The sequence below is a fragment of the Neophocaena asiaeorientalis genome, unplaced genomic scaffold, assembly GCF_003031525.2.
Source record: "Neophocaena asiaeorientalis asiaeorientalis breed wild unplaced genomic scaffold, Neophocaena_asiaeorientalis_V1.1 scaffold242, whole genome shotgun sequence".
Lineage (NCBI taxonomy): Eukaryota > Metazoa > Chordata > Mammalia > Artiodactyla > Phocoenidae > Neophocaena > Neophocaena asiaeorientalis.
The window spans coordinates 8729238-8741308 of record NW_020172451.1 but is presented as its reverse complement, the minus strand read 5'-3'; the positions used below and the strand labels follow the sequence as shown (position 1 = coordinate 8741308).

The window sequence follows — 12071 nt, the reverse complement described above, 5'->3', positions numbered from 1 at the left end:
AATACAAGAAAAAGAGTGCACATTTAAATTCACTTTGCAATATACATTAACAACAACAAACCACCTGTTCCATGTCCTACTTGTCTCAACTTAACTCTCAACCAACAGTGGCATTTGCAAGAAGGGAAAGATTTCTGGCCCTTGGTTTGCAGAACCTGAAACTTGACATTAGAACATGTGAAATGTACACTCCAGACTCAGTTCTTCTAAATCAAGGCAAAGCTTTGTTAACAATGAATCTCCATACAGATGGAAAATGAAGGGCTTCTTACTACCTACTTATCCAAAAGCTCTAGAACAGTCATTTGCAGTTTGAAGTCTGACCACAACTTTCACTACTGCTCAATGTATTTTGAGGTAAAGTACAGAGCGTGGAAGAATGAAATTCTCTTCAGTTTCAAATGAACTAGTATCTAAATCTGAAAATATTATCAAAGGTGATTCTTTGTCTCTGTAAAAAATAAACCACCCAAATGAATTTATTGGTTTGAAATATACTTGTTTAATAAACCTGACAAGGAAAAATCAAACCAACAACCCTATTTTTACCATAGTAATGAGAAACTATAAAAGGTTAATTTCTTAGTCCTTGGGAAGTGACACCACATGAGTTCTATAAAAAAATGGCTATTGAGATTGTTAGACTCGATGTGAGCACCCCTCAGAATACTGGGGAGACTGCAGAGACTTGTCTATTTGTGGACTATTCCCACTCATGCTTACCAGATGGTTATTGATGACATTAAGTTCTTGTATCACCGTGCTCAGATCTTCATGTAATTTAACTATTGCATTTTTCACGTCCCTTAGAAGAACGTTAGTGGAATCGTTTGTTTCAGGCTCCCTAGGCAGGTCTTTGGTTGCCTGAAAACTAGAACAGGACATAGAGGTGAAATGGTCTACATTTTGGGTGGAAAATGCTACCCAATTACTGCTAGAAATAGGACTTGTCTTCTTTTTGGCAGAATCAGAGTTGTCTGGAAGAATTTCCAGTAGGTTGAGGTGGTCATTTTCCTCTTCATCAGAGGACAGTGGGCCCCTAGGAGCAAAAGGGTGATGAACCCTGGCTGTCTTATCTTTAAGAGAGGCAGAAGAAGATTGTTGATGGAACAAACTCCAGAAGGAAGGTCCGGCCAAAATTGGGGGTGAGAGATGAACAGACTTCTTTGGAGAGGCTGAATCAGGAGGTGACATGGATAAAGTAGAAAAGGAGGATGCCCCCTTAGAGGCAGTTGAAACTAAAATGTATAAATGACAAAGATTAGGCAACATACAAATGACAGTAATAGCTAAAATAATTTTACAATGTAAAATCCTATCTGGTCTCAACTTAAATAAATTACTTAGAATTTTATATGTTAAATAGTCATAATAAGCCCAAATAAACCCAAAGCAAGAAATAGAGAAAATCTGAAGCTGTGTTTATGTGTCAATAATTCCACGGAAATGAAACTAAAATAGGAATATCAATATTCATCTTGACTCTCAAACGTCGCCCAATATATTTTTACACTACACTTATCAGAGAGAGCAGAAAAGTAAAGTATTACACGGTATTCTACTCACTGCCAGCATTTTAAGTTGACATTTAAAGTAGAAAGTGTGAGAAACCTGTAACTTAGATTCCTTTTTTTTTTTTTTGACAGAAAATATTATGGCAAAATGAACAACCAACTACAAGTACCCCACAGTTATAAAACTAGTCTTTTTCTCTTAATGGTCAAATATAGTCAAGACTGAGTCCAATCCATCTGAGATCCAGGACACTTCAGCACATGTATATAATTTTTTTTTTCCACCAATAAACTGTAAGTAAAATAAAAAGCATTCTAAGCCTATTTTCCATAAAATTAAAAATCTGATAACGTTTTAAACTTCCCTTCAGGCAAAATCATATTAAATCTCTTCTTTCACACTTCATTCCAAATCATTATTTCCCAAACTGTTCTGGGGAACACTGTGTTCCTTAAGATGTAAAAAGATGTTTCGTGAGAACAGGGCTTCAAGGTCAAGACTAGCCAACTGCATACTGTGCCTCCCATTAGGAGATTAATAATGTCCGTTAGCATATTTAAGGTTCTGAGAAATCGACAGTACAGCTGCCTCTTGAACAACATGGGGGTTAGGGGCGCTGGTCCTCTGCACATTTGAACATCCCTGTATAACTTTACAGTTGGCCCTCCATATCCAAGGTTCTGAACCAGCAGATTCAGTCAACCTCAGATCCTGTAGTACTGTACTACATGTTCATTGAAACAAATCATGTGTAAGTAGAGACCCATGCAGTTCAAACCCAAGTTGTTCCAGGGCCACCTGTAATTTATTCAAGTGTTCTCCAAACTTTCTTGGGCACAGAACTTTTTCTTGTCTCCTTGGAATGTCTATTTACATTCACTTATGTCTTAGGTGGTAAAAATTGGCAAATTCCAGTGTTAAAGTCTTTGTAACTAACTCTGGGCTTGTTACTTAAAAAACAAAACAAAACAAAACAAAACAAACGTATTCACTGTAAGTCATAGAAGAGGGGAATTAATGCTTACCATTTAGCACTTATCTTTCTATAGCAATTTTATTTTACATATTCATGTCCCTCTAAACTAAATTGGACCTCCTGTAAAACACGTGGCCAGGGCAGGCAGCTTCTGTTTTCTGCTTCAAAGCTCTCTGAGGCCTATCTCCAGTTCTCAGGAAAGAATTCCCATCACAAAACTTTTGGGGGTGAAATGAGTATTCTCAGCTGATGCAGCAGCAGGACACAAAAAGGAAAGTAGGAACTTCATGCACACACGGTCAAGACAGGACAAGCACACTTAGGACTCTAGGTCAGGCCTATCCAGACATTCTATCCTTGGATTAAAAAGACGGTATGTGGTAATGGGCATGCCAATGACGAAAGCCTCAGCATATCTGTGTTCTGAGTCACACAGCAACACTCTGAGCTCCACTCACAGCTGTCATCTGACATGTCCCTTCGCCATCCTCCTGTTTTCTATATCTCAGGTCTTTCTCTTTTTCTTGGTCTACTCTCATGCTGGAGTAGCACGTTCTCCAGTAGTTCACTGAAAAAGAATGTGCGAGCAGTAAGATTTTGAGAACTTGCGTGTCTGAAAATGTCCGTGTTCTACTTTTAGGCTTAATGATATTTGGTTAGGTAAAAAATTCTGGGCCAGAAATCCTTTCTTTCAGAATTGTGAAGGCAGAATTCCACTGTCTTCTTGCTTCCAGTGTTGCTGATCTGGAGTGGGAGTCATTCCATTCATTGTATATAACTGTATGTAACGGTTTTATCTCTGAAGTTTCATGGAATTTCCTCTTTGTCCACCGTGTTTGGAGGCTTCTCTGTGTGCCCCAAGGGTGACTTCATTGAGGTCAACTGAAAGTCAACTGACTTTTAATCAGGAACTCATTTCCTTCGGCTTTAGAAACTTTTCTTTACTGCTTTAATAATTTATTTTCTCCTGTTTTCTGTGTTCTTTTTCTGAACCTCTAACTAGTCCAGGTGTTAGATCTCCTGGACTAGTCCTCTAATCTTGTCTCCCATCTTCCCTACATTTGTCTTTGTGCTCTACTTCCTCAGAGAGTTTTGTCAACTTTAGCTTTCAATCCTACCACTGAGTTGTTAATTTCTGCTATTATATTTTTAATTTCCAAGAGCTATTATTTGGGGGTTCTCAGAAATTCTTTTTGTAGCACCCTGTTTTTGTTTCATGGGTGCCACATATTCTCTTATCCCTTGTTTCAATGTTCCACATTAGAAGTTTCTTTCAGATGTCTGGAACACCTTGCTGTCTGCTTATGATTAAGAGTGAAAAATTACAAAGTTGATTGGAAGCTCTGAGTGTAAGTGTGAGACTTGTCAACACTGAGCTTCAGTGTATAGTCATTTCAGTGGGTCATCTGTTGGGGAACCACTAATGTCAGTATCTTTGGTTCTTTCCTCTGAGTGTTATAGGTTCTTGTGAGAACAGTTTCTCTCTCCTGCCTAGAAGGTAAAGATCTGGCTCTCAGTGTGCTGGGAGTCTAGCAGGGAAAGGAGACGGGGTTCTCAGCATTCAGCATTTGGTTTGCATATGGTCACTTAATCCTGTAGTGTTTGTTATAGGACCTGCACACTCAACTCTACCTAGCATCTCTCATTTCAGAGACCCTCCACCTACCTTCTCCAGAAAACAAATCTCCAGACTTCTGCCAGAGGTTGTGAGAGTGGGTGAATATTCAGGGCAATTGTTCATCTGTTTGGCATGGAGGAAAAGTCTAAGGACTTAAATTGCTTTTCAAATAACTATTTTCTAATTCTCTTTATTTAGCACCACACTCCAATAACAACGTGTGGAGTAGGCTTTATAACCCCATTTATTTTTTTATTTATTTATTATTTTCATTTTTTGCAGTACGCGGGCCTCTCACTGCTGTGGCCTCTCCCGCTGCGGAGCACAGGCTCCAGACGTGCAGGCTCAGCGGCCATGGCTCACGGGCCCAGCTGCTCCGTGGCATGTGGCATCCTCCCGGACCGGGACACGAACTCACGTCCCCTGCATCGGCAGGTAGACTCTCAACTACTGCGCCACCAGGGAAGCCCCATTTATTTTATTTTATTTTTAAATAAATTTATTTTTGGCGTGTTGGGTCTTCGTTGCTGCACGCTGCACGCGGGCTTTCTCTAGTTGCGGTGAGCGGGGGCCACTCCTCGCTGCAGTGCACGGGCTTCTCATTGCGGTGGCTTCTCTTGTTGCAGAGCATGGGCTCCAGGCGTGCAGGCTTCAGGAGTTGTGGCACGTGGGCTCAGTAGTAGTGGCTCTTGGACTCCAGAGTCCAGAGTGCAGGCTCGGCAATTGTGGCACACGGGCTCAGCTGCTCTGTGGCACGTGGGATCTTCCCGGACCAGGGCTTGAACCTGTGTCCCCTGCATTGGCAGGCGGATGCTTAACCACTGCACCACCAGCAAAGTCCCTATAGCCCCATTTAAAACATGAGGCAAAGGTATCTCAAAGAGGCAAAGAAACTTTCCCAAGATCACAGGACTAAAAAGGGGCAGAGATGAGACTCAAATTCTAGTCTCTGATGTTAAACCATATAATCTAACCCACTAAGCTCTAAGTCCACACCATTCTACTATATTATAATTATTTTTACAGTATTAGAGAATTATGTTAAATTCTGGATATAAAATTGAGAAGGCAGGCAACCAGGATGATGAGGGAATATGACAACCATTCCTTATATAAAGATACATAAGGAATGGTTGATGGATATGCAAATCTTTATTCAAAAAGGGACAGGAGGACAAAGGGTGAGAGGCTATATTTGGTTATTGGAAAACAGTCACAAAATCTTAGTAATATTTATCTCCCTTTTCTCATATTGTGCACAAGTTGGAACTGGGGTTAACAGGTGAAAGTAATAGGAAAAGAGATTTCAGCCCAATTTAAAAAAGAAAAGTTTTTCATAGTCATGGTTTTCCACACATGAAATGAGCTGCTTTGGGAAGTGGTGAGTTTCTTGATACTCATGGAGCTCATGCACAGCCTGAATGACCATTTGGCAGGAATGTTTCAGGCAAGATCAACGCATCATGTGACAGAACTATATATCCTTGGTGAGATTCTAAGATTCTAGGACCCAAAACACATATGTTAAGAGTACTAAGAAACTATTCTAGAAATAATTCACTCTGGTCAGGAAGAATGATTTCATAAGGAATATTTAAGAAGGCCAGGAAGAAAATAATATTTGAGTCAAATATTAATATAATGTTATATATGTAAAGATAACACAGTTATGACAGTCACACGTGTATGACGTGATGAGTATCTGGTATTCCACTTTAGGTGTAGTGTTTCTCAGAGTGTGATTCCTGAACCAGGAGTAGCAGCAACATCACCTGGTTATTTGTTAGAGATGAACTTCTTGGGCCCCACCCCGGACCAACTGAATCAGACACTTGCGAGGATGGGTTGGGCTCAGGAGTTTTAACAAACCTGCGTTTCTGTTGCATGCTCAGGTTTGAGAATCACTGCTTTTTACTGTATGCCCACCTTTCTTCTGCTTCGTAGCTACAACTGCTGAGTAAATAGCTTCTCACTGTTTACAGTTCTGCAGCTTTGTTTCACAGGCTACAGGATCCTTTTGCTCATAAAAAGCCACTTCATCTCTAATTGCTGCAGGCCAATTTACTTTTGTTTCCAAACACGCCGCAGCTGTACCAGACACTGCACACTGCACTTCAGGGTGCATCTCCCTGCCTGTTTAGTGACCCTTCTCTGGCTCACTAAGGAGGTTATTTGTTAACAAGCATCCTCTTCATACAGTCCACCCCCCAGAGCTGAAATGCAGAGGATGTTGCAAATAAGCTGCTGTAAATGGCTGGTTATAAAAATCTCACTGTGTGATACATGCATGCTAATGAATGTTGCACTCACTTGAATATAGCACTGACAAAATTATTCCAAATGCTGATGTGTTATCTCTAACTTTTTATACTCACGAATAACATTGGGTCGGTTAATTATCATATTACAATTTTAAACTTAAAAAGCATTTGGAAGTACTGGGCTGCAAAAGTAAAATGACAAATACACTTCTGGAAATATTTAAAAACTCTCTTTAGCAGTAAATGGAAATTTTTCTGCTAGCAGCAGGTCTTTGGTCAACTAAACAGTTCACTGTACAACAGAGGGATTTTTTTTTTTCATTCTCCAATTCATCTCTTTCAGTCTTCCTCACTGATATATAATGGCTGTCAAGTTATCTACACACGTGAATTAAACTATTCTGATTTTGTTCTGTGGTTAAAAAAATGAGACATTTACAAAAATCTTCGTAACAGCCAAAAAGTGGAAACAACTCAAATGTCCATCAACTGATGAAGGGATAAATAAAATGTGTTTATCTATACATTGGAATATTATTCAGCCATAAAAAGGAATGAAGTACTGATTTGTTACAACATGGATAAACCTTGAAACCATGATGCTCAGTGAAAGAAATCAGTCACAGAAGGCCACATATTGCATGACTCCATCATATGAAATGTCCAGAATAGACAAATCCAGAGAGACAGAAAGGAGATAGTGGTTGCCAGGGGCTGGGGTGAGGGGGACTGGGAGTGACCGCTCATGTGTACAGGACTTTTTTTTTTAATGAATTACTTGATTGATTGAGTTTTTGGCTGTGTTGGGTCTTCGTTGCTGCTCGCAGGCTTTCTCTAGTTGCGGCGAGCAGGGGCTACTCTTTGTTGCGGTGTGCAGGCTTCTCATCACGGTGGCCTCTCTTGTTGCGGAACATGGGCTCTAGGCACGCGGGCTTCAGTAGTTGTGGCATGAGGGTTCAGTAGCTGTGGCTTGCGGGCTCTAGAGCGCAGGCTCAGGAGTTGTGGCGCACTGGCTTAGTTGCTCCGTGGCATGTGGGGTATTCCCGGACCAGGGCTCAAACCCATGTGCCCTGCCTCGGCAGGTGATTCTTAACCACTGCGCCGCCAGGGAAGTCCCTGTACAGGACTTTTGAGGGTCATGGAAACGTTCTGGAATCAGTAGTGATGGCTGTACAACTCTAAGAATATACTGAAAACCACTAAATTGTCCATTTTAAAACAGTGCATTTTATGGTACATGAATTATATCTCAATTTTTTTAATGTAATATTTGAAATTTTATTTTTAATGCCATTATTATAAATAAGCTACACAAAAGAACCAGATTTAGGAGTAACACAGAGAAATGCTAATAAGTCTGCCTCATTATAAGTGATTATAAATCACTTATGCTACATTTGTATTAGGAAAATTGGATTACTGGATTAAAGGTGAGTTTACTCACTTACCTATGAAGTATAAGTTTGGTTCACTAAATTAAAAAAATCAAATCAGTGTGTCTTTTTGTCTGTACAAAAGCAGGCAGGGGCTGCACAGCTGGAAGCGTTGTCGGGCCGTGTCTGGGGTACAGGGAGCATGTGCGCTGTGACTTCCCCGGCAGGTGATAAGACTCCCCTCTCCCTTCAATGCTCTGCTCTGCGCGGTGCTTCTGAATCAGCCTGACCAGTAGCTCAGAGTTAGCTGAGATGGTCTGCAGAACTGTTTTCTATCATTTTCCCCATTTGTTAGGGAAATTGTTAATTGTTCTAGCTCTGAAGGCTTTTATAGCCCAAAAGAAAAAGGTATGGTTAATGAGTCTTTTGTGTGTGTATCATGTTTGGTTTCTTTCCCCAGCAAAGGTGAACTGAAACACAGCTACAAAGAACAACTACTGCTGAAATTCAGAGTAAGAAAACGGAACCGATGAGACAGAAAGAAAGGACGAAGCCAGTGAGAATGCTCACAACTATCCCAACATGAGAATGTATAGATTTTTTTTTTTCCTCCCCCAAATTAGAAAGTAAAATCCAATGCGTCTAACACACTTACCCTAACGGTGGCTTATGAGACTATAATGAAAGCTGCCTGCCACCAGTTCTAGCTTCTAAGTACTTACTAGCTCCTGCTTCCTTTTTAGCGTGCATGATAAACTAACGACCTAAAACAATAGTTTGAGCTCCAAATAAACAGAGGAGCAGAAGGAATGGGCTGTTCTAGGAACAGTTATTTATCATCAAAGGGTCAAAGAAGGTCGCTGCAGCAAATCCATCCCTCTCATTCAGTAAAGACACTAAAGTGTATTAGGTGGCTGCCTCAACAGCGTCCCTGATATTTGCGAACTGCTAAAATACGAGTGTGCAAGTATTTTTTAATTTGCCCAGCTCATTATCTCCAAAGAGTTTGTAACATCAGACCTGGAGCCTTCATGTAAACAAATATTTCTTAAAAGAAAACCAGGAAATAGGTACTATCTTCTTTCTCCTCCATCACCTGAGACTAGCCATCCATCCTAGCCTCATCATTTCTTGAATTCCTCAACCACAATGACCTTCAGCCATTCCTCTAAGTATTCCCTAGAATATATCATCACTCACAACTGCCCTACTCTGAAATCTTGTTTTCCAAGATTACCTTTCTTCTCAATTACTTCCAGCCTTTTAGATTCCTTTTACATTCCTTTTAATACATCTACACTTTGGCCTCATTGAGACAATAGATGCAACGATTCTTCTATTTTCTCTCTATCGGTGCCTCCTAGTTCTGGCTCCTTTCTTGTCCAGTCTAGAATCCCAGGATCCATCACTTCAGCCATTTTCTAGCTACCCCCTTGCCAACACGTCTTCTGCCTTACCTGCTACTAATTCCTAATTCAGGAGTCAGCAAACCTTTTATATAAAGGACCAGAGAGTAAATCTTATAGGCTTTGTGGTACATACAGTCTCTGTTTGAACTACTCAGCTCTGCTGATGTAGCACAAAAGCAGCCAAAGACAATATGCGAGCTGAGTAGTGGGGCTGTTTTCCAATAAAACTTTATTTACAAAAACAGGCTGTGGACCAAGAGGCTGCAGTTCCCCAATCCCTGTCCTAATCCTATTTCAATTTAAATATCTACCCTCTTCATTCCTATCTCTGGGATGCTCAGCACTACAGGAGAAAAGCACAGGCGGCTGCAAATCTGGACTACAAATTACTCCTCCTCCGTCTTCTCAGTGTCTTATCAGCTCCCTCCTCCATTCTCTAGATTGGCTGTTCTAAATCTCCAGTCTCTTCACAGCCCTTTTACCACTCCAAACCCTCAGGCTTGGTAGGTGACCTCAGACAATAAGATACTGAGGCCATGACACATAGAGTGTGGCCCACGAAGGCTCAACGCGTTTAAATTATTAAAAACAACAAAACCCTTCCCTCACATCTGGTAAAGCCTTTCTCCTCTTTCCTTACAGGCCCGCAGCATGTGACTCTCTTTCTGGTCTGGATTCTTGTCTGCCTTCCCCACATCATGCTCCATCTTGGGATCTCTCCCCCTACCTCACCCACCGGCTCTTGTCTCCTTTCTCTCACCTCGAATCCTTTCCTGTAACGGCCTCTGTGTTCCATGTGGCAGTGCCATCATGACTTCTGTCCTACAGATGGAGATACTGACATGCAGAGAGGTCAAGGGCCTTGCCTAAGGTCACACAATTAGTGGTTGAGTTGAGATTATGAACCCAGGCAGTCTGACTCCAGAACCTGTGCCATTAACAACTATGCAATTCAGCCATTCTTTGTGCTATGTTGTGATGTAATTACATTTACATAAGTTTTAAAACCCAAAATACAGTATTAAAATTTTTTGCTTTAAAGAGTTGTATGTTACTTTTCAAATTAGAATTAAAAATAAAATATATAGCATTTTATATTTACCCACATATTTATAATTTCCAGTGTTCTTTTTTTTTTCCACGAGTCACTGGGGTCTTCCCTTACACATACAGTTTAGCAGTCAGTCAAGGATTTGGGCAGAGTTTATAAATGGAATCTGAGACTCCATCTGAGTCTCCCTCCCTTTCAGGGTTTCCCTCATAAATTTTCAGCTTCTCTGCCAGTGCTGAACTCTCTCTTTTGACATCTCAGGCCATGTGCACTGAACAGTACCCTCAAGGTATTAATTTCAGTTACTATATTTTTCGGCTTTGGAATTCATGCGTTCACTTGATTCTTTTTTTTATGGAGAGTAGTATTCTATTCTGATGAAATTCCCCATCTTTTCCTCTGTTTTCTTGATTATATTAATCATAATTATTTTAAAGTACCTATCTTATAACTTCAGTATCTCCATTATTTGTGAGTCTCTTTCCGTTGTCTGTTTTCTCCTGTATTTCTGGTCATTTGGTCATTTCCTGGTATGCCTGGTAATTTTTTGTTGAATGCCAAACATTATGCATGAAAAATTGTAGCAGCTCTCAAGAAAGGATTTCATTGTCTTCCAGACACTTTGCTCTAGTTGAAGTTCGGTTTCAGCATTTGGGAGGGCTGTTCTGTTTCTGGCTTGTCCTTACTCCTAGAGTGTACTTCTGATGCTTAGGGTGTAGCCTGTTAGAGAGCCCAGCTGAAAGCACAGAGTATTTACCAGAGCCCCTGCAATTTGGCATATCCTGAACTCCAACCTCTGTCTCAGTGCCACAAGATTATGAGAATCTCTGATTAGCTCGTCAGCCTCTTCCCATTTAGGTTGGCTAAACGGGTTGGCTGCTTCCCATTTCGTTTCTTGGCATCTTATCCAGAACATGAGCAGTTTAGCAGCAGGCAAATGTAACAGTAAGAAATTACACAAAGACTTACGGACTTTTTCTCTGTGATTCCCTCCCCTCTGGAATATTGGCCCCTTGAGTCCCTGACACCTTGGAAGTCCAAAACTCCAACCCTACCTCCCAAGCTCAGTGAGACTGTGGAAAGCCCAGGCCTCTAATTTTCCCTCAGCTTCTATCATCCTGCTCTGCTAATAAGCAAACGATGCAAGCAGGGAAAACTGAGGTGAATGTGGGACCAACTAAACGTGAACTAGTTTCCTACTCTTCTCACATCACTTCTGACACCAAACGTGTGGGCTTTCCACACGAAGGATTCTCCTGTGCTCTGTGGACACCCAATTGGGAGTCCTACAATTTAATTCAATTCTGACACTAACTACCCAGAGTTAGTGCAGACCCCAGAGATTAAGGGCTTAAACCCTCAAGACTGCCCCCCATTTCAGATGCCAATTGCAAGTTCAGGCCTCCTCTATTTCTGATCTGTTGACTATAAGTTGAAGGATCCCATGGTCCCCTCCTTGGGTTTGATAATTTGCTAGAATGGCTCACAAAACTGAGGAACATGCTTTACTTACTATTACTGGTTTATGAGGAAACAGCCAAATGGAAGAAATGCATAGGGCAAGGTATGGGATAGGGGCACAGAGCTGCCATGTCTTCTCCAGGTGTGCCATCCTCCCAGAACCTTTATGTGTTCCCCAACCAGGAAGCACTCTAAACCCCGTTGTTTAGGGTTTTTATAGAAGTTCCAATACGGAGGCATGATTGACCAAATCACTGTCCCCTGATGATTAACTCAGCATCCACCCCCTCTCCTCTCCCCACAGGTCAGGGGTGGGCTTGAAAGGGCTTATTATGAATAACAAAAGATGCTCCTCTCTCTCCTATCACTCAGGAAATTACAAGCGTTTCAGGAGCTCTGTGCCAGGA

The 12071-nt window shown here is 41.1% G+C and overlaps 1 protein-coding gene across 1 annotated transcript in view; it reads right to left on the bottom strand.

The window, feature by feature from the left end:
* Positions 1 to 639: 639 nt before the first annotated feature.
* The window catches only part of ENTHD1 (ENTH domain containing 1), a 97174-nt gene continuing 85742 nt past the window's right edge, over positions 640 to 12071 (bottom strand). The window contains exon 6 of the mRNA XM_024737658.1: positions 640 to 1238. Coding sequence (XP_024593426.1) covers positions 640 to 1238 — 599 coding nt within the window. The remainder of the gene's footprint in view (positions 1239 to 12071) is intronic.